The sequence below is a fragment of the Euleptes europaea genome, chromosome 21 (genome assembly GCF_029931775.1).
Source record: "Euleptes europaea isolate rEulEur1 chromosome 21, rEulEur1.hap1, whole genome shotgun sequence".
In the NCBI taxonomy this organism is placed as follows: Eukaryota; Metazoa; Chordata; class Lepidosauria; order Squamata; family Sphaerodactylidae; genus Euleptes; species Euleptes europaea.
In genome coordinates this window covers 11,831,794-11,854,529 of record NC_079332.1, presented here as the reverse complement: position 1 = coordinate 11,854,529, position 22,736 = coordinate 11,831,794, and the positions used below count along the sequence as shown (strand labels likewise).

General features: G+C 47.5%; 1 protein-coding gene across 1 annotated transcript in view; it reads left to right on the top strand.

The window, feature by feature from the left end:
- DNAAF5 (dynein axonemal assembly factor 5) overlaps window positions 1–22,736 on the top strand; it is a 32,781-nt gene that overhangs the window by 3,718 nt on the left and 6,327 nt on the right. The window contains exons 2-9 of the mRNA XM_056866620.1: window positions 1,185–1,369; window positions 3,879–4,003; window positions 4,885–5,000; window positions 7,449–7,681; window positions 12,685–12,897; window positions 14,108–14,251; window positions 17,741–17,909; window positions 18,131–18,278. Coding sequence (XP_056722598.1) covers window positions 1,185–1,369; window positions 3,879–4,003; window positions 4,885–5,000; window positions 7,449–7,681; window positions 12,685–12,897; window positions 14,108–14,251; window positions 17,741–17,909; window positions 18,131–18,278 — 1,333 coding nt within the window. The remainder of the gene's footprint in view (window positions 1–1,184; window positions 1,370–3,878; window positions 4,004–4,884; window positions 5,001–7,448; window positions 7,682–12,684; window positions 12,898–14,107; window positions 14,252–17,740; window positions 17,910–18,130; window positions 18,279–22,736) is intronic.

Here is a 22,736-nt window from a genome sequence, read left to right as displayed (position 1 = left end):
AGTCATTTGTTTCATATAGATCTGCTCCCCGGTAGCTTCCTTATCATAGCTTTAAAGTAGAAGATCAATCCAATTTTTACCTTCAGCAAGCCTGAGTAAAGGTTGACAGTCCGTGAACACAAAACATACAGTATGCGGAGACATCAGCAGATGTGGGAATTGTAGCCTCTGTGGTCATACCTGGGTGTTTTTCAGAGGCTGTATTCTACTGCGTTGTTACTGGATTTACAGAGTAGCAAGGGGGATGGGACTGTGCCCCAAGGAGCCTACATCGGTGGCCATTTAATGGGTGAATTAGGTGGTTGTTTGGATCTTGCTGTTTGGGCGTTTCTGCAGCCCAAACACTGGCTGTTGTGTGTCACTTATTGTCAAATCTAGTGTGTGCCACTTGGCACACACAAGATCTCACAATGAGGAATATACAGAGGGACCCCGCCTGTGTGATTTTTGGTGATTCCTAGAGAGTAGGTTGCCATCAAACTCTGCTCCCTGTCATCTGGCGAAGGTGTTTTTTGTTTTTCAGTCGTTTTGATCTCCCTCCAGCATTTTGAAGCGGCATAGCCGTGATCGCGGTTTGTTACCTGAGTGAGAATAGGACATTGGTGTTTTACACAGGGGCAATCTATCATTGTCAATAAGTAAATTGACTTTAGTAGTTCTTAGGAATGCCACCTTTGTCAGATAGCGAGGTCAGAACATAGAGGTTACAAGCAAAGGTGGAGGGGGTTGTCTGTCTCTTGCGCATGTTGCCACTCGTGGTGACTCTATGGATCAATGTCCTCCAAAATGTCCTATCTTTAATAGCCTTGCTCAGGCCTTGCAAATTGAGGGTCACGGCTTCCTTTATAGAGTCAATCCATCTCTTGTTGGGTCTTCCTCTTTTCCTGCTGCCTTCCACTTTTCCTAGCACAATTGTCTTTTCCAGTGACCCTTGTCTTCTCATAATGTGACCAAAGTATGACAGCCTCAGTTTAGTCCTTTTAGCTTCTAGGTTGAGTTCAGGCTTGATTTGATCAGTAACCCACTGATTTGGAAATCTGTACATATCGCAGCACTCTTATACGTGAGAATGCAGCATCCAAATTGTATTTTGTTAAAGGCATTTGCCATAAACCATATATATGTCCAGCAAAGTATGTGCGCGGATGTAAAGTGTAATTGAATTCTTCTTCTCTCTTGACCAGAACATTTCCACATGCAGTCAGAGAGCCTGATCAGCCCCTTAATGCAGGCCGTTTCCCACCAGCATTTCCGAGTCCGCGTTGCAGTGATTCAGGCCACGGGAGCTGTGATTCAGTTTGGCAACGCAAAGTCTCTGGATGACGTGCTTTCTCATTTAGCCCAGCGATGTTTCGATGACATCCCGCAGGTAAGGCTTCACATTTGGGTCAGATTTTAATTCAGGCTAGCCAGCGTGGTGTAGTGTTAAAGGTGGTTTGGAGCTGTGGAGTCTGATCTGGAGAACCGGGTTTGATTCCCCACTCCTCCACATGAGCGGCGGATGCTAATCTGGTGAACTGGGTTGGTTTCCCTGCTCCTACACATGAAGCCAGCTGGGTAACCTTGGGCTAGTCACAGCTCTCTTACAGCTCTCTCAGCCTCACGGTGTCTGTTGTGGGGAGGGGGAGGGAAGGTGATTGAAAGCTGGTTTGATTCTCCCTTAAGTGGGAGAGAAAGCCGGCATATAAAAACCAACTCTTCTTCTTCTTTGCAGCTGCTTTTATCTAACAGACGAAGTTAATATTAGCGATGAATTCCAACTGCATTCTTGAAGGGTTTTTTTTTTTTTTTTTACCCTGCTTTTAAGCCAACTTGGCTCCTAAAGCAGCTTACAATCTAAAATGGTCATGATTTGGCAAGAATTGTTGGTATCAGTACAATTCTGACTGGTGCACCAAAGTGTGCTGTCCGATCCAGGCTGTTATTCGGCAGCAACGCATTTCAAGCCCTGACCTGCAAGGCCCAGGCTAGCCCCATCTTGTCAATTTTCGGAAGCTGAGCCGGGTCGGCCCTGGCTAGTATTTGGGTGGGAGACCACCAAGGAGTGCTAGGGCCATGCTGCAAAGGTGGGCAACGGCAAACCAGATCTGTTCATCTCTTGCCTTAAAAACCCTACGGGGTCGCCATATGTCAGCCGTGACTTGATAGCCTTTCCTTTATCCCTTAGAAGCTCCTTGATCCATTGATCTTGAGCAGCATAGTTTTAAATCTAATGTTTGAGGGATGTAAGGACTGAGATAAATTTTGCCGCTGCCAATGTAACCTTGGGATCCCTATCTCTTAATAAAAGAGGCATTCCCAGTGGGTAGCCGTGTTAGTCTGTCTGCAGTAGTAGAAAAGGGCAAGAGTCCAGTAGCACTTTAAAGACTAACAAAAATATTTTCTGGTAGGGTATGAGCTTTCGTGAGCCACAGTTCTGAAGAAGTGAGCTGTGGCTCACAAAAGCTCATACCCTACCAGAAAATATTTTTGTTAGTCTTTAAGGTGCTACTGGACTCTTGCCCTTTTCTACTAAAAGAGGCACTATATCAGACATAGAGGCATTGGCTTTGTGTATTAAAAGAGGTTATATATATATATATCGTGATCTAAGGTCCTCATAAAAATGACATTCCAAGAGCTCATGAGTAAATGAGTCGATAGAGCCAGAATAGCACGGACAAGTCCTTTCCGAGTATGGCAAATTCAAAATTCTGCCTTGCATCACCATAGAAGGGTTAGCATTTAATCTAGCTAGAAAGAAGGCTCTAGAGCAGTGCTTTCCAAAGTGGGCAATACCACCCCCCGGGGGGGCGGTGGGATTACCTAAAGGGGCACTAAGAGGCAAGGGGGCAGAGGGGGGCACTAGAGGGTGGCCCCTTCAACTATTGTTCACTAATCTACAATAGATCGAGCTATGGCACCTTGCTGGCAAATTTGGTGGAAACTATCAGGATTTTTTTCCAGACTCTGAAGAGCTGGTACCACTGGATCAAGTTCATCAGTTTTGTTGAATAAATTTCAACTAAAAAGTTTTAATATTGATTTTGAATAGATGTGCAATTAATCGTTACAGTTTTGAAATTTTATTGTTAATATCTTCTTTAGTGTGTCACGCAAACCCCTATTTTGAATGATGCTTTTTATACGATAAGGTAGGGGGAGACTGCAGCCAAGAAATCAGAAGGAGATTGAGACTGGGAAGGGCAGCCACAAAGGAGCTAGAAAATATTCTGAAGTGTAAGGATGTGTCACTGGCCACCAAGATAAGGTTAATTCATTACATCGTATTCCCTATTACTATGTATGGGTGTGAAAGCTGGACAATGAAGAAAGCTGATAGGAAGAAAGTAGACTCCTTTGAAATGTGGTGTTGGAGGAGAGTGTTACGAATACCATGGACTGCCAAAAAAACAAATCAGTGGGTTATAGATCAACTCAAGCCTGAACTGACCCTAGAAACTAAAACGACTAAACTGAGGCTATCGTATTTTGGTCACATTATGAGAAGGCAAGAGTCACTAGAAAAGGGAAGACCCAACAAGAGAAGGATTGACTCAATAAAGGAAGCCACAGCCCTCAATTTGCAAGACCTGAGCAAGGCTGTCAAAGATAGGACATTGATTCATAGGGTCGCCATGAGTCGGAAGCGATTTGACGGCACTTCACACACACACACACACACACACACACACACACACACACGGGGTGCTGGGGGTTGAGTTTGTGGAACCAAGGGGGCGGTGGACCGAAAAGTTTGGGAACCACAGCTCTAGAGAGACGAGGAATTGTCAAGAAGCAGGTGGGCAAACCACGTGATAGCCAAAAAAAAAAAGCATTACGTTTCAGCTTATTCTTTTCCCCTTTTTCCTTTCCTTTATTTATTTGGCCTATTCTAGGTCAGAGAGGCCGTGACCGTTGTCGTGGGGGAGTGGCTGCTGCATCTGCGAGATCGCTATTCCTTCTTCCACAAGCTGATTCCTCTGCTGCTCAGCGGCCTCGCGGACGAAATGCACGAGAATCGGTAAGGGCACCGCTTCCGCCCAGGAGACGGGGAAATGGTCCTGACGCTCCCAACGCTTTGGGGGCAGTCACACACTCCTGATCATACCATCCCTTAGAGGGAGCCTTTGGCACAGAGTGAGCTGAACTGGCTCTGGATAATAAGGGTATCAGACTCTGAATATGTTTGTCATATGCACTAAGAACAGAAGTAGATATTTCTGGATCTCCAAGTAATCTAGAGTGAGTATCTTTGCTTTTCTCTAAATTGGTCCACTCATCAGCAGCCTTATTTAGCTGCCAGTTCCATTTAACTTTAAGGCTCCCCGGTTCAACTGTTGCATCAAGATGCGTAGGTGCTGGATGTTTAAGGGAATAATTCTTGAAGTTACAAGATAAAGCGAGAGGGAAGTGATCGCTTTCTGGTCTTGATTTGATTTCAAAATTTGTTATCCTGAAAGATCATGTGAAAGCTTTCTCCGCTGGAGAAAGCGGACAGCTGGCGAAAGGAATGCTCTCTCTGCGAGGCATTTCTCTCGCAGCAGCTCATTCACACATGCAGATGGCCGTCCCGCTTCGAGCATGCATTCATGAACCAGCCCTTTGGGAATTAGTGGACTGAAAAGACGAGAGTGTCAAGTAAAGAAAGTCTTTGTTCAGATAGCTCAGCTTTTACTGCTGTTAGCAGATGCATCTGAATTATTGTCAGAGAACTTACACTATTTTTAGACTACCGAGGCCGTGACGATCTTGGGAAATGCCCCGGAGTCGTAATTCTTCATCCAGATTTCTCTGGTAAGCTTGGAAGGGATCTTGAGCTTTGTGTGACGTCTTGTAGAGGTCTTTTCAATGATTGCTCGCAACGAGCCGCGTTTTCGTGACTCTTTTGTTTTTACCCTTCAGGGAGCTGGCTCTGAGTTACTGGAAGAAAGTAGGTTTGCAGTGGGAAAATGAAAACGAGGATGACATTAAGGACAAGCTGGACTTCTATAGTGCACCTCCTTATTATCCTCAAGGAAGTGAGTATAATGAGGGTGGAAATACCCAGAGAGCGGGGCCATCTTTTCACAATCGTGTACCTTTTTTGATACCGGGTGGATGGGGTCCTTACTGTACTTTCGAGAGAAATCACAGTAAATGGAAAACCACGGAAGGAAAATACCCTAAAAAGAAGAAGAAGAGTTGGTTTTTGTATGCCGACTTTCTCTACCTTTTAAGGAGAATCAAACCGGCTTACAATCACCTTCCCTGATCCCTTGTAACCAGAGAAGCCAGGGATCGAACCCGGGACTTTCTCTGTGCCAAGTGGAGGCTCCCTCACCGAGCCGCGGAGCCCCTTTCCCTCAGTGAAAACTAAAGTACATATGCCACCTCTGTGCATCGGCATATTCTGTGTCTGGCTTAGTAAACTGAGTAAACTGCAAACTCAGCGCCTGAAGAAGAAGAGTAGGTTGTTACACCCCTCTTTTCTCTACCTTTAAGGGGTCTCAAAGTGGCTTACAATCGCCTTCCCATCTCCCCACAACAGACACCTTGTGAGGTAGGTGGGGCTGAGAGAGTTCTGAGAGAACTGGCCCAAGGTCACCCAGCAGGCTTCATGTGGAGGAGTGGGGAATCGAACCCGATTCTCCAGATCAGAGTCCGCCACTCTTCACCACCACACCCCGCTGGCTCAAGAGAGGCAGGCAGAAGTATAGGCCCAAGCCTGCATCATATCCCCACCTGCAATCTCTGTCCAGGAGCGCCCTCTATGCCAATTGGGAGGTCATCGATTCATAGGGTTGCCAGGAGTCGGAAGCAACTCGACAGGACTTAGCACACAACGAAAGTTTCACATCCAACTTTTGTGCTTCTTTCTCTCTCTCTTTTTTTTAAAGTACAGTTTGTACTTTTTAAAGTACAGTTTGTTTGCAGGGACAGGACTGTTTGACACTGGACTGTTTGACCCCCGTCCTGTTTCTCCCATTTTCAACGTGGAATTGAATCGTTCTGCTTAACCCAGCTTTTTCTAGCAGCAAGCTCACAGACTCGACACCTCCTTCAGCTTTGATCTCCCTTGACGGAGACTGCTGGCTGGAGAGGCGAGTCAAAGGAGATGCCCTTGGCAGTCCCAACAGTAGGGCAACTTTCTTCTGAAAATCAAAAAACAACCCAAACCCTTTGCCTTAGGGTCTGGCTGCAAACAGGCTAAAGGAAGGGGGGAGCGGAGGAAGCTTTGACAGCGGATGAAATAGCCACGTTGAGCGCTAGAAAATAAAGGGGCTGTTGAAAAGGAGTGGTCAAAAGTCATCCTCTTTCTCTTCTTCAGCAATGCCTCTGGTCAAATACAACGGCGCTCTCTGACTATGTCCCCTCAGGCAGATTTCTTTCTGTCGTTGACCTTTCCCCCCCCCCTTTGAGTGGTGCTTTGCGGTCAGTTCCCATAATGCCAGGGCTGTCTTCTCCCTCAACAAAAGAAGAAACTGCAGTCAGATGCCTTTGAAGAGCCTGGCCTTGAAGTAGGGCCCTCCATAAACTGCTCCTGCCTTCTGAGAGCCAGCATGGTGTAGTGGTTAAGAGCGGTGGTTTGGAGCAGTGGAGTCTGATCTGGAGAACTGGGTTCAATTCCCCACACCTCCACATGAGTGGCGGAGACTAATCCGGTGAACTGGATTTGTTTCCCCACTCCTTCACATGAAGCCAGCTGGGTGACCTTGGGCAAGTTTCAGCTCTGTTAGGGCTCTCTCAGCCCCACCTACCTCACAGGGTGTTTGTTGTGGGGAGGGGAAGGGAAGGTGACTGTAAGCTGGTTTGAGTCTCCCTGAAGGGGTAGTGAAAGTTGGCATATAAAAACCAACTCTTCTTCTTTTTAAGTCAAGAGTATAAATGTTTCTAAATGTTTTTTTTAAGAGTTTTATTGTTAGAAAGTGCAAAAAAAACCAGGAACATCTATCTTTGAACGAAAATGGGAATTGTACACAGAAAACATTAGTAAGTTTTTTTGGTTATAGCAGAGAGGTTGGTAATCGCTGCGAATTGGAAAATGGCAGAAAATATTACTTCGGACAGGTGGCGACAGAAAATAAAAATGTTCATGATTTTGGAAAAAATTACTTTTAATACCAGAGAAATTCAAGGATATAAGGTGGGGGAAGAATTTAATAAGGTATGGGGTAATTTGTTACTTTATTTCGGTAAAACCTATGACTAATATAAGTAATTTAATTAGGTAAACCAATATTTTATGTCTTAATGAGCAGAAAATTAGTGGAATGTATTGATGCTCACATTGGGGTTTGCAGATGAAGTTCAAGAATGGTCTTTTTCTTTGGTCTATGTAATTTTTGTTATCATTGGGGGTTTTTTGGGTCTATGTAATCTATGTATTGGTTTGTTTGTTTTTTTCATTCTCAGTTTCTAAATGTTTTCTGAACCCTTTTTTATTTCCTGAATTTCGCCCCTGTTTTCAATAAAACTTCCCACCCTAGTGGCTCGACCAGGACTGGGCTGCCGGGAGCTGGTGACGAGGCACCTCTACAAAATCCTTCCCGGCCTCTGCCATGATCTCACCGATTGGGTCGTCGGCACCAGAATCAAGGCCTCCCGGCTCCTCTCCATCCTGCTGCAGCACGCCGAGGACCACATCACTCAACACATGGAGCTCCTGCTCCGCATGTTGTACCGCACGTGCCTGGATGAGGAAAGCCTTGTGGGAAGGGAAGTGAGTATGACCACTTTTGAGTGTTCACACAAGGGCCTGTCCTCAGTGTTTTGGAACGAGAGGCACAAAGATGGCAACGAAGGAGCAGGGTAAATAAACCAAAGTAATTCCGAGAGGTTGGAGGGCCTTCCGTCGAAGAAGAAAAGCTGGTGCTTATATGCCAACTTTCTCTGCCACTTAACGAAGAACCAAACCGACCAGAGGGGTGGACCAGAACCAACGGGTTGAAATTAAATCGAAAGAGTTTCCATCTAGACATTAGGAAGAGCTTTCTGATAGTTAGAGTGGTTCCTCAGTGGAACAGGCTTCTTCGGGAGGTGGTAGACTCTCCTTCCCTGGAGGTTTTGAAGCAGAGGCTAGATGGCCATCTGTCAGCAATGCTGATTCTATGACCTTAAGCAGATGATGAGAGGGAGGGCATCTTGGCCATCTTCTGGGCGTGTAGGGGCCACTGGGGGTGTGCGGGGGAGGTAGTTGTGAATTTCCTGCATTGTGCGGGGGGTTGGACTAGATGACCCTAGTGGTCCATTCCAGCTCTATGATTCTATGAAACCGGCTTACAATCACCTTCTTTTTCCCTCCCCACAACAAACACCCCGTGAGGTACATGGGGCTGAGAGAGCTGTAAGAGAGCTGTGACTAGCCCAAGGTCACCCAGCTGTCTTTATGTGAAGGAGTGGGGAAACCAACCTGGTTCACTAGATTAGAGTCTGTTGCTCATGTGGAGGAGTGGGGAATCCAACCTGGTTCTCCAGAGTCCACCGCTCCAAACCACTACTCTTAACCACTATACCACACTGGCCAGTACGCTGAGGGTCAGAGTCCTCTAAGAGGAAGAAGAAAAAGAGTTGGTTTTTATATGCTGACTTTCTCTACCACTTAAGGAAGAATCAAACCGGCTTACAATCACCTTCCCTTCCCCTCCCCACAACAGACAACCTGTGAGGTAGGTGGGGCTGAGAGAGTTCAGAGAGAACTGTCAGTAGCCCACGGTCACCCAGCTGGCTTCGTGTTGTAGGAGTGGGGAAACCAACCCAGTTCACCAAATTAGCATCCGCCGCTCATGTGGCCACTTGCCAGTGACTGTAAGAGCCGGGATGCCAGACTATTTTTGGAAGTCAGGTACACCTATCTCTCTGGCTGTTCCATCTCCTGCGTGCTGCACCTTTGTGCGTGGGTGGGGACTGACCCAGAAGGGCTGCCTTGCTTGTCGGTCACCCCGCATCGTGCCACAGATCAGTTATGTTCCTTGCGTGGGCTGTCCTTAAGCCACTTATTTCTGTTTGGTCCATTGGTCGGATCAGCAACGAGGAGCTGCCGAAATTGCCCTTCACCTCTCTGGCAGTCACCAAGCCAAGAGATGTTAAACAGCCTCTTAAAAATCATAAGCAACAGATTAAATCATGAAAATGCCTCGGGGGGACAAATTCCATTTTAAAAGTATGCGCGGTTCGTGCCCTTTCTAGTTAATTTCACATGCTATCTGTTTTCTCTCCCTCTCTCTGTATGATCCTCCCACCGAATTAAGGCATGCTTATTCCTGGTGAGGACCTTAATTGGTGTTCAGACACGACCTGTTTATGCTTCCTTCCCGCTAGTTTTCTTTTTTCCTGTGTGCGTGGGGGGGGGGGATCATTAATGTTCTTTGCCGTTGACAGTTTTAGCTGTTTAAAGTCTAAGGAAGTTTTTGCTTTTGCTGGGGTCCAGAATTTGTTTCTCTTCCCCTGAATAAGTTGGTAGGTAGTCGGAGAGAGATGTCACTGTGGATAAATGTCAGGCACAAAGAAGCAGGTGCCTTATTGCCCATTTTGGAAGGTTAAGGAAGCCAGCGTGGCGTAGTGGTTAAAAGCAGTGGACTCTAATCTGGAGAACCGTGTTGGTTTCCCCACTCGTGCACATGAAGCCTGCTGGGTGACCTTGGGCTAGTCACAACTCTCTTAGAGCTCTCTCAGCCCATCTACCTCACAGGGTGTCTGTTGTGGGGAGGGGAAGGGAAGGTGATTGTAAGCTGGTTTGATTCTTCCTTAAGTGGTAGAGAAAGTCGGCATATAAAAACCAACTTCTTCTTTTTCGCCACTCCTACACATGAAGCCAGATGGGTGACCTTGGGCTAGTCACAGTTCTCTCCAAACTCTCTCAGCTCCACCTACCTGACAAGGTGTTTGTTGTGGGGAGGGGAAGGGAAGGTGATTGAAAGCCGCTTTGAGACTCCTTAAAGGTAGAGAAGAGCGGGGTATAAAAACCAACTCTTCTTCGATAAGAAAGATAGGCATAGCTGTGTACCTGAAAGGAAAGCCTACGTTTTTTGTTTACCACATGTGCCATCAAGAAAAACAGGGGAGGGACCCTTGTAATTGCATACAAGTTACATTATATATATGTGTGTGTGTGTGTGTGTGTATTTGTGTCATCAAGTCACAGCAGACTGAATGGTGACCCTGTAGGTTTTTCAAGGCAAGAGACATCCAGAGGCGTGGTTTTGCCATTGCTTTCCTCTGCATGGCGACCCTGGACTTCCTTGGTGGTCTTCCATCCAAATACTAACCAGGGCCGACCCTGATTAGCTTGTGAGACCTGATTGGATCAGGCTAGCCTGCGGCTATACAGGTCAGGGCTACAGTTATGTACAGGAATAAAAGGCGATCTTCTGGGTAAAAACCTTTTTAAGGGTCATCTTCCATTTGTGGAAATAGGGTCGTAATTTTGACAAAAATGGGGGCCTTGCAGTTTGGAAGACTAATGCGGAGTTGGGTGCAGACGGCCCCTTTGCTCCTTCATTGGGATGCAGACTCTCTACAGGCAGGGACTTGCCCCTCTCCACTGTGAGAAGAATGTGCTCAGTGGGGAATTCCCAGCGACGCAGGAGGCAATAGCTTGCGATCCACAGAAGTAGAGGAATCTTTGTGCCCATCGAATCCTTCTCTGACTAGGTCTAAGGTGTAAACTCCCCACCAGTTGAGCAGGGTTGGCTCTGGTTAGTACTTGGATGGGAGACCACCAGAGAAATCCAGGGTTGCTACACAGAGGCAGGTAGTGGCAAAACACCTCTGTTTGCCTCTTGCCTTGAAAACCCTACGGGGTCACCGTAAGTCCGCTGTGACTCAGTGGCACTTTGCACACACACTGAATCCACACTAATTTACGTTCAGCTTTTTTAAAAAAACCACCCAGTCCCTAGAGCCAGCGTGGTGTAGTGGTTAAGAGCAGTGGTTTGGAGCAGTGGACTCTGATCTGGAGAAACGGGTTTGATTCCCCACTCCTCCACATGAGCGGCGGAGGCTAATCTGGTGAACTGGATTTGTTTCCCCACTCCTCCACATGAAGCCAGCTGGGTGACCTTGGGCTAGTCACAGCTCTCTCAGAGCTCTCAGCCCCACCTACCTCACAGGGTGTCTGTTGTGGGGAGGGAAAAGGAAGGTGATTGTAAGCTGGTTTGATTCTTAAGTGGTAGAGAAAGTCGGCATATAAAAAAACAATTCTTCTACGTTCTTTGCATCTTTCAGTTCTTTTGCTTAGTAATGTAGAAAGAAAAATTCTGCAGCAGCTTCCTCTGAGCAGAAGCAGCCGGTCTGTAAGGGCTGCCTGCAGATTCCCCACTCTCCACTTCAACAGCCAGAAACGGTGTGCCCGTCCTGTGCCCAAGGCTGGCTTGTGCCGTGGTGAACAGCCGAGCGGGAGTGGGCATGGCCTTCCGCTCCCTGGCCTCTGGCAGGCAAGGAAGCTAAGTCCCGCCCCCCAATGCAGTACTCAGATTTTACAATATTATGGATTGTAGGAGAGGGTCGCAGCTTCTTCTCTCGGGGAGGACAGAGGCTCTTCAGAACAGGGTTGAGGAGGAGGCCTCGGAAAGGACAGGGAAGCCAGTAACTCCCTGGAGGGCGTCTGGGCGGTATAAGTTGGTTAAAAGGTTCATTTTGCACTGGAAGTCACACGGTTCTGTCCTGTGTGTTTAGAATTTCCTTGCAGAGTGTTGAGCTTGGTGCTGAAAGAGGCATGGTAGCGCACATTTTTTCGAGACATGACGGTCTGTAGACATGATAGAGGTCTATAAAACGATGCATGGCATGGAGAGAGGGGACAAATTCAAACAGATAAAAGGAAGCATTTCTTCACACAGCTCACTGTGGAACTCCCTGCCCCAGGATGTGGTGATGGCTGCCAAATTGGAAGGTTTTAAGAGGGGAGTGGACATGTTCATGGAGGAGAGGGGTATTCATGGCTATTGGTCAGAATGGATACTAGTCATGGTGCACATCTATTCTCTCCAGTATCAGAGGAGCATGATATTAGGTGCTTTGGAACACAGGCAGGATAAATGCTGCTGCAGTCGTCTTGCTTGTGGGCTTCCTAGAGGCACCTGGTTGGCCCCTGTGTGAACATACTGCTGGACTTGATGGGCCTCGGTCTGATCCAGCAGGGACTTTCTTATGTTCTTACGATAAGCTTGTCAGGAAATGCTTTTTTAAAATATACATAAGCATACCTCGAAGATATCGCAGGTTGGATCCCAGACCAGCACAATAAAGCGAATATGGCAATAAAGCGAGTCACACGATATATATATCTATATATATTTGGTTTCCTAGTTAGGTTTGCGCTGTACTGTAGCCTATTAAGTATGAAATAGCATTGTCTAAAAAAACAACAACAGTGTACTATAATAGCAATGGAAAAGTTTGAAATATCGCAAGAATTAAAATGGGACACGGATACACGAAGTGAGCACGTGCAGTTGGGGGAAATGGCGCCGATAGACTTGCTAGAAAATGCCATCTCTGCGAGGCGCAGTAAAGTGAAATGCAGTAAAATTAGGTATGCTTGCATAGGCGTAGAAGTACTTTTTAAATATAGGACTAGAAAGGCCTAGCAAGCAATTTCTGAAGCATGGGACAAAAACAAAACAGTGGCTATTTTTAAAAAAATAAAAAGTTTAAATGCTGTGACAAGCTGTATCATACTTCTGCCGCTTCCAGTCTGGCCAGCAGCGTTCTTCTCTTTGGCAGTGTCTGAAAGCGGCGGAGCTGATCGGCACGTTCGTCCGCCCGGTGGTGTCCCTGAAGCTGATCTTGTCGGACATCGAGAAAGCGCCCCAGCCTTCCCACCTGATGGTCCTCTCGGCCGTGATCCGCGGCTCCCCGAGAAAAGTCTTGCAGCCTCACCTGGGGGACCTGGCGGACACCCTGTCCCACCCGCACGTCCGTCAGTGTACGGCAGAGGTGAGAAGAAGGCAGGAACCTTTTAAAGCTGTAGTGTGTCTGACTCAAGAAGGATCCCCAGCCTCCAGATCTGCACGTACCTCTTATTGAGAGCGGTCGTACACTGGTGATTGTTTCTTTCCGAAAGCCAGCATGGTTGCAGTGGTTAAGAGATGTGGTTTAGAGTGGTAGACTCTGATCTGGAGAACTGAGTTTGCTTCCCCACTCCTCCACATGAGTGGCGGAGGTTAATGTGGGGAACTGGGTTTGTTTCCCCACTCCTACAAACAAAGCCAGCTGGTTGACCTTGGGCTAGTCATACCTCTCTTAAAGCTCTTTCAGCCCCACCTACTTCACAGGATGTCTGTTGTGGGGAGGGGAAGGGAAGGGGATTGTAAATCGGTTTGATTCTTCTTCGAAGTATGTATGTGACCAGTTTCTGCCACATATATTCACACAGCTACATTTATCTGGGTGGACGGGAACTAGCCCTCATGAGCAAATGTTCTTGTGTCCCATTAGCGGTAAGGGAATAACTTCATAATTCTCAATCAATGCGGCTTGTTTGGTTTACTATTTATTTATGAAGCTGCCTTATACCAAATTAGACCCTTGGTCCATCACGGTCTTTTATGTTTGCTCAGACATGGCAGCAACTCTCCAGGTGGAGGTCTTTCACATCACCTTGTCCTGTTAACTGGAGATGCCAGGGATTGAACCTAGGACCTTCTGCATGCCAAACAGATTCTCTCCCACTGAGCCGTGCCCCCTCCCCCCACCATTTACCTTAAGGCATTCCTTCCCCCCCCCAAGAAAAAAAATCTTACTTGGTGCAGTTCGCTAGCCCTAAAAATCACAACCTGCAAGAGTCCATTAAAAAACAACAGGTGTACGATTAATCCATATCAGATCCTAGTAAGACTCTTCATAGCGAAGATGATGCTCAGTGGAAATTAGAACCGCTGGACTGCCTCCCCTGGACTATTGCCAGGTAAAGGGCAGGCTTGTTTCAAAGCCAGTACTGTTTCCTTACTTGGAGGGCTGGTTTTGGTCCTGTGCACATGCCGTCTTTTCAAACCAGGGGCTCCTTCTCTTCTAGCAACAGCAGGGGATCTGCTTTTAATTGCTTTTCAGACCCCCCAGCACCAAGCTGAATGGAGCAAAACGAGGTGAGGAAAGCGCAGGTGTCTTCCGAAAGCATACCTTTCCCCTCTCTTTTCTCGTTTGGCAGGTCTCTTACCTGGAGCAGTTGCTTGGCTGTGTGGAAGCTCTCGTCGAAAAGAGCCAAGAGGACTGTGAAGAAATCAGTCTCCAGTTGACAAAGATCTTGGTCACCGTGATGGCCATACCGACTGCTGGACATCTTCATGAACTGGTAGCATGGGCAGAACAGTGGCGGCGCGATTCCTGTGATTATCGAAGCACAATGCGAGGGATGTTTTCCCCCAAGTATTTGGGTTTTCAATAGCTGAGAAGCAATCCCCCGCCCCAATACACACACACCAACTCATTTTGCAGATGTCCATAAGACTAGGCCCCTGTGCCTTATGGGACTCACCAAAGACTTTCTTCCAGGCCACACAGCTCTGTGTTGCCTTCATGTGATTCGCCGCCATTGCGTGAATCCTTCTTCCATAACCCTAGAACTTGGGGGAACCCAACGAGGAATAGATTTAGGATGGATGCTGGGGGCGGGGTACACATGAAGCTGCCTTATACTGAATCAGACCCTTGGTCCATCCAAGTCAGTATTGTGACTCTCCAGGGTCTCAGGTAGAGGTCTTTCCCATCACCTATTTCCCTAGTCCCTTTAACTGGAGATGCTGCCGGGGATTGAACCTGGAACCTTCTGCATGCCAAGCAGAGGTTTTACCACTGAGCCACGGCCCCTCCACAGAACATAAATTAAGCCATGAACACATGAATCCGCCTTATACTGAATCAGACCTTTAGTCCATCAAAGTCAGTATTGTCTACTCAGACGGGCAGCGGCTCTCCAGGGTCTCAGGCAGAGGTCTTTTGCATCACCTACTTGCCTGGTCCCTTTAACTGGAGATGCCAGGATTGAACCTGGGACATTCTGCATGCCAAGCAGATGCTCTACCACTGTGCCATAGCCCCTCCCCTACTTCTTTGGAGTCATGGGATTGTGGAATTTGTGGGCAGCGATGGCCGCAAACATCGGTAGCTTTAAATGGAGGATGAGACAGATCCATGGAGGAGAGGTTCAACAGTGGCTGTTCAACAGGGGCAGTCAACCTTCTTTGAGATTCACAGTTCACAGATAACCTCCTAGCATGGAGTCAGAAGTTCTTCTCCGCTCTGCAATCTTTCTCTTCTCCGTTAAGTTAAATTTAATTTATTACCGTCATTGACCAGCAAAGCAAATATTCAAAAGAATTAACATGATTAAAAGGATAAAATATAGCAATACATCTGTTCATAAAACACTGTTTAGGATAAAATGTTTGCAATAAAGTTAAATATTTCCATAATATTACCCCTTCAGTGATATATCCCACTTCTCTTATCAGAATTAGACCAAGTGCTTCTATGCTTAATACCCAGCCTTGCATATTTGGCGACTTTATAAGTTATCTCATTATTCCTGTTCGAAGGTATTTTCATTAATTGGATGACTAGTTGAAAGGCTAGCCAAAATAAGTAGTATCAATTCTTGCCGAATTTGATTGTAAATCCTTCAGTCAAATATCCTGCAGTCTCTACACTACCATCCTGGCTGATACACATGCGTTCCTGGAAGGGGATCTTTTAATATTTATCTTCTATCAGTGCCGAAGGGAGAGCATTATATCACATTAAGGTGAAAGCTCTTCTCTGTTCTGTGATCTCTCTCAAAGGAAAGTCCTTGGCCATTAAATCTCTTCTCAGAATAGACAGATTAGACGTCTTCTCAGAATAAGCAGATGGGTTGCCGGCCCTTGCCCCGTCTCGAAGTTGTCTTCATCAGAATAATCCTTAGTAATAAATCTCCATGCATAAATAATCAGTCTTCACAAACAGCATCCTCTACCTGCCAGCGGCTCTCCTGGGCCCTCTGGCGGTGATTTTCGCAAACTAACGGGGCCAAGCAACCCTGAGGGAGCTCTGTACAGGTGGAGGGGTCACCCCCCCCCATCCTCGGGCGCCTTTCCCAGCTGTGCGATGTGGTCTTCTCTGAGCAGAGATGCCCAAGATTGAATTTGAGGGTTCCTTTACATGCGACGCATGTGCCCTGCCACTGAGCTGTACCCGTTCCTACCTGCTGCCAGGTGAAATAGCTGAAGGCCGAAGCCGACTTGGCGGTCACCGATAATCACGCACAATGCCGCGTTTTCACTGCAGGGGGGTCGAACTGCTCTCTCGTCTTCATTCTAAAAGCCTTGTCACTTCCCCAGAGGGAAGCGATTTGCCATGAAGACATAATCTGCTGAAACTAGCATTGTTGAGAGATAACGGGAGAGGGTATTTCCCCCCCCCTCAAAACCCATTGCAGAAGGGGGCCATCAAAATAAAATAACAGAGTGCCCCCCCCCCCGATAGCTTTCTGAAGGCAGTGGCCACAGTTCAGCCTGGGGAAGGTTTACAAAATCGGATTGAAACAGTCTGATATAGGAATTGTGCATGGGGTGGTTTGTAATGCGTCTGAGAGGACTCTGAATGGAGGGTGGGGGTTTCCCCCCTCCCCCTGTGCTCTGTCGGTCTTTCTCATCAGCTGCCCTTTTCACCTCCGCTCCTATCCAAAAGTTCCGAGAAACATTTCATCTGTCCTTTGAAATCAGAAGCCGGCGGCCAAAGATGCCCTTGATAAGCTCCAGCCTCGTTTTTTCCCCCTCTTCCTGACATCTATCAGACTGCCGTAAATCACTTTCTTCCTGAAATGCCAAATAAATCAGGCGGCTGCCCTTTTTCTTTCCAGGAGCTCTTTGGTGGCCGGGGCAGTTTTTTGCTTCTAGATCTGCTCCTTTGTTTTAATGGCGAACTTCCTCTCCTGTTGCTTCCGGGCAGTGGTCCTCCAAAGGGCTTGTTAGTATTTACGGCTCTTTGGCAGACATTTCTCTCCAAACTCTCTCAGCTCCACCTACCACACAAGGTGTCTGTTGTGGGGAGGGGAAGGGAAGGCAATCAGAAGAAGAAGAGGAAGAGTTGGTTTTTATATGCCTTTTACCTTTTTTATATGCTTTTATATGACTTGACCTTTTAAGGAGAATCAAACCGATTTACAATTTCCTTCCCTTCCTCTCCCCACAACAGACACCTTGTCAGGTAGGTGGGGCTGAGAGAGTTTGGAGAGAACTGTGACTAGCCCAAGGTCACCCAGCTGGCTTCGTGTGGAGGAGTGGCGAAGAAGAAGAGTTGTTTTTTTATATGCCGACTTTCTCTACCACTTAAGGAAGAATCAAACCAGCTTACAATCACCTTCCCTTCCCTTCCCCACAACAGACACCCTGTGAGGTAGGTGGGGCTGAGAGAGCTCTAAGAGAGCTGTGACTAGCCCAAGGTCACCCAGCAGGTTTCATGTGGCGGAGCAGGGAATCGAACGCGGTTCTCCAGATTAGAGTCCACCATTCATGTGGAAGAGTGGGGAATCAAACCCGGTTCTCCCGATTAGAGTCCACTGCTCATAACCGCTACAGCATGCTTTGGACTCCTTAAAAGATAGAGAAAAAGCAAAGTATAAAAACCCACTCTTCTTCTGTACACATCGGTGTAGATGCAGCCCATTAGTTTAAGGAGCGGTTATATGCCAATAAGGCGTGTGTTGTGTAGTGTAAGGAGTGGGTTTTGTTTTGTTTTGTTTGTTAAATCCCATTCTTAAAAAAAAAATTTTACATCTCTGCGTTTTGGTTTTGACACCCCACAGATAGAAGAGGCCATGAAGTCCCTGGCGGAGGTGCAGGGCTTGGCTGGTTTGGTGGGCCTGTACCAGCGGCACATCTCCGAGCTCATGCAGTGGGTCTCCGCAGCCCCCGACACCTGGACCTGCTACTCCTCTGAGCTGCTCCAGCTGGACGTCATCGCCACTCATTCAGGTGATCCGACCGTGCCAGGCTCGAAACTATTTCCGAATATCATCGGTTTCCTCTCTGAAGCAGATAGATTACTGTGCTTAGTGGCAATGTCCTTTTTTTGGAAAGCAAGTCATCTTAAATCTTTGCTTGACTCTTTGCTGAGTCTTGCGACGCCAGGTATGTTGTCTAACAGCTATTATGAGGGGGGAGGGAAATCAATTATTTCCATATCTGTTTTCTAGGCCCCGCAATAGGTGAAGCCCTTCAAGAACTTTTCCTCATTCTTAGAACGTGCCTGCAGACATCCAAAGACCCTTTGATGCGTTTGAAGCTGTTCTCTACCCTTTCACAGTTGCTTCAAGAACCGAGCAAGACTATAAATTCACAAGGGTAGGCACTGCTTTGTATCACCCGGGTTCTTCTGTCTGTCAAGCTTCTGAGACTTTGTAGTTTTAGTTCTCTCTTTGAGGACGCCCGTGGTGTGGCTGTGACCGTATTAAGGCCTGATTTTAATATTGTGACGTAGTTTTAAATTGGAAGCTGCCCTGAGCATGACTGAAGAGGCAACATAGAAAAATCCTAAATGCTTAAATAAAATTAATGATTTAGCATTCAGGGAAGGGGGCATGGCTCGGTGGAAGAGCCTCTGCTTGGCACGCCGAAGGTCCCAGATTCAATCCCCGGCATCTCCAGTTAAAAAGGACCGGGCAGGAGGTGATGTGAAAGACCTCCACCTGAGAACCTCGAGAGCTGCTGCCAGTCTGAGTAGGCAATACTGACGTTGATAGACCAAAGGTCTGATTCAGTATAAAGCAGCTTCATGTGTATTCAGGTGTCAACCACTCACAAAATGGACTAGGCAGGAGGTGATGTGAAAGACCTCAACCTGAGGACCCTGAGAGCAGCTGCTGGTCTGAGTAGGCAATGCTGATCTTGATGGACTAAGGGTCTGATTCAGTACAAGGCAATTTTATGTGCTCCTGTGCTCAAGCGCAAGGTCCAAGGTTCAATCCCTGGCATCTCCAATTGAAAAGGACCAGGCAGGAGGTGATGGGAAAGACCTCTACCTGAGACCCCGGAGAGCCACTGCCAGTCTGAGCAGACAGTAGTGACCTTGATGGATCGATGGTCTGATTCACTGTCCATGTTGACTACGCATGTCCATGTGGTCTACAGAAACCTTGGGGTACGGGTGGACGGTAAGTTAAATATGAGCAGCCAGTGTGACGCAGCAACAAAAAAAGCTAATGCGATCTTGGGGAGGCATAACATCCAAATCACAAGATGTCATAGTTCTATTGTACACTGCATTGGTCAGGCCGCACCTGAAGTCCTCTGTGCATTTCTGGAGGCCTCGCTTCAAAAAGGATGTGGACAGAATCGAGCGGGTGCAGAGGAGAGCGACGAGGATGATTGGGGGCCTGGAGGCCGAGCCCTATGAGGAAAGGCTGAGGGAGTTGGGAATGTTTAGTCTGGAGAAGAGGAGGTTGATGGGGGACAGAATTGCTCTCTTGAAGTATTTGAAGGGCTGTCACTTAGAGGAGGGCAGGGAGCTGTTCCTGTTGGCAGTAGAGGATAGGACTCGCAATAATGGGTTTAAATTGCAGGTGAAAAGGCACCAGCTGGATATTAGGGGAGAAAATTTTACAGTAAGAGTTGGTCAACAGTGGAATCGGCTACCTAGGGAAGTGGTGAGCTCCCCATCACTGTCCGTCTTTAAGCAGAGGCTGGACAAGCACTTGTCAGGGATGCTCTAGGCTGATCCTGCATTGAGCAGGGGGTTGGACTAGATGGCCTGCATGGCCCCTTCCAACTCTATGATTCTACGAGACCACATAATGAGATGTGGGTATTGTTTCCCCCCCCCCCCCCCGCAGGAAATGCCATGGTTGAGGGTCAGGAGGTACGCAGAGGATATTAGGGAAAGCCATGGAGGCAGATAACCATCGAGGTGGGGTAGGGCTGTGGGGAAAAGCATTTTCCAAAGCCACCACTGCGGCTTCCAGCCCTGCGCCCAGCCTTGGACACCTAGTCGAGTCTCCGAGCACTTGGGCTGGAGCCAGCCGGCAAGTCCCAACTCTTGCCTTAATCCTCTGGCAAGCAGCAGCTCTTGCAGCGTAACCCTTGACATTCTGCAGCCTCGGGTGCTGGGTGTATGCAGGGGTGTGTGACAGAGAGTGGGGAGAGCAACTCTAAACCACAGTCACGTCTGCGATTTGCAGCTCTGTCTCCGTAGCCACCCTGGCCCCCACGGAACAAAAGCGCATGCTGACAAATATTTAAAATGTCAGAAGTAAGTTTGAAAAAGAGAGAATGATAATAAATAGAATTCTTCAAGAATATATTAAAAAGGCAGCATTAGATGAACTTAAGAACATAAGAAAAGGCCTGCTGGATCAGACCAAGGCCCATTAAGTCCAGCTGTCTGTTTACACAGTGGCCAACCAAGTGCCTCTAGGAAGCCCTCAGACAAGATGACTGCCTCAGTTTTATCCTGCCTGTGTTTCACAGCTCTTAATATCTTAGGCATTCTCCTCTGATACTGGAGAGAATAGGTGTGCATCATGACTGGTATCCATTTTGACTAATAGCCGTGGATAGCCTTCTCCTCCATGAACATGTCCAAGAATTGAGCAGCATGTTATGGGTAAGCTATGACTAAGGGGAGAGTCAGCATGGTGTCATGGTTAAGAGCAGTGTGCTCTAATCTGGAGAACTGGGTTTGATTCCCCACTCCTCCGCATGAAGCCTGCTGGGTGACCTTGGGCCAGTCACAGTTCCTTCTGGACTCTCTCAGCCCACACACAGGAAGGAAGTTTGTGGGTTTCCTAGAGGCACGTGCTTGGTCACTGTGTGAGCAGACTGCTGGACTTGATGGACCTTGGTCTGATCCAGCATGGCTCTTCTTATGTTCTTAAGGCAAGGTCGGACCAGAACCAACGGGCTGAAATTAAATCAAAAGAGTTTCCGTCTAGACATTGGGAAAAATTTTCTAACAGTTAGAGCGGTTACTCAGTGAAACAGGCTTCCTCAGGAGGTGGTGAGCTCTCCTTCCCTGGAGGTTTTTAAGCAGAGGCTAGATGACCATCTGTCAGCAGTGCTGATTCTATGGCCTTAGGCAGATCATGAGAGGGAGGGCACCTTGGCCATCTTCTGGGCGTGGAGTAGGGGTCACAGGTTGTGTGTGGGGGAGATAGTTGTGAATTTCCTGCATTGTGCAGGGGGTTGGACTAGATGACCCTGATGATCCCTTCCAACTCTTTGATTCTATGATTCAGTGGCCAACTACCTCTGGATGTCTCTTGCCTTGAAAACCCTTGGGGGGGTCGCCATAAGTCAGTTGTGAATTGAGGGCACGCACACACACACATGTGGTCTACAGAGACCTTGGGGTCTACATGACATGGGGGCAGGAGATGTTACCTGTGTGTCTTCACTTGCATGAGCTTTAATAGTGGGTGCCATCTGATGTTCACCACCCCCACCCCACTAAGGAGTGGGGAGAGAAGGGAGCCATTTGACAAGCCTCGTTCCGAACCCCCGCCAGACACGTTCCCATGTTTGAACAACTACCTCATCTTTTAAGCAGGTGTGCCCTTTTCCTCTTTAACCATACAATAGGCCTTATTATCTGGAAGTGGTGTGTGTGTGTGTTTCAGCGTTCGAACTGACAGGTTCCAATGTACCTTGTTGAACACCTCTCGGGCAGACTTCTCGTTTCGCCAGGCAGCCCTGGCAGCTGTTCTCCTCGTCTTGCCTCAGTGATATTAAATATAGCGCGCTTTTTAACTGTTGTTCATCTTCCCGAAGAGCATTCCATCGGAGGTGAGTAAGTGGCTCGGCTAAAAACCCACCTTTGTGGTTTTGACACATTTTATTGAAGGGATTAAAGGAGCAGCCCGTTTACCCCCCCCCCCAAACCTGCAAAGCGCCCACGGGTCACAGCCGCAGAAGACCACCTTGGAACTAAACGCAGCCCTTAAAATAGCTGGAGAGAGACGATACATCTATGGAGCGTATCATGATACATTTTATTAATACAGGGAAAGCAGTTGTGTTCAAAAAGGTTTCCTTGGGGGAGGGGTAGTCACACAAGTTTGTTGTGTGTTGGAAATTGCTGTGCGTCGTTTGTGTGGGTGTTTTGCACACCCGTGTCAGTGGGATTGAGAAATGAGTGTTTTGAGGTCCAGTTGGCTAGTCTTTATTTAGGGCCTTTATGGAGCCAGTGACCAATCCACTTTGTTTAGAAGAAGAAATTGTTTTTATATGCCAACTTTATCTTTTAAGGAGAAGAAAACCGGCTTACAATGGCTTTCCCTTCTCCCCACAACAGACACTTTTCTAACAGTTAGAGCGGTTCCTCAGCGGAACAGGCTTCCTTGGGAGGTGGTAAGCACTCCTTGCCTGAAGGTTTTTAAGCAGAGGCTAGATGGCCATCTGTCATCAATGTTGATTCTATGACCTTAGGCAGTTCATGAGAGGGAGGGCATCTTGGCCGCCATCTGGGCATGGAGTAGGGGTCACTGGGGGTGTGGGGGAGAGGAAGTTGTGAATTTCCTGCATTGTGCAGGGGGTTGGACTAGATGACCCTGGGAGTCCCTTCAAACTCTATGATTCTATGACCTTGTGAGGTGTAGGTGAGGCTGAGAGAGTTTGGATAGAACTGTGACTAGCGCAAGGTCACCCAACAGGCTTCATGTGGAGGAGTGGGGAATCAAACCTGATGCACCAGATTAGAGTCCGCCACTCCTAACCTCTAGGCCACTCTGGCTCTTATTGATTCCCCATGCTTTTGCTTATTAAAATATTGATATCCCACCATTCTTTGTGGTTCAAGGCAGCTGACAG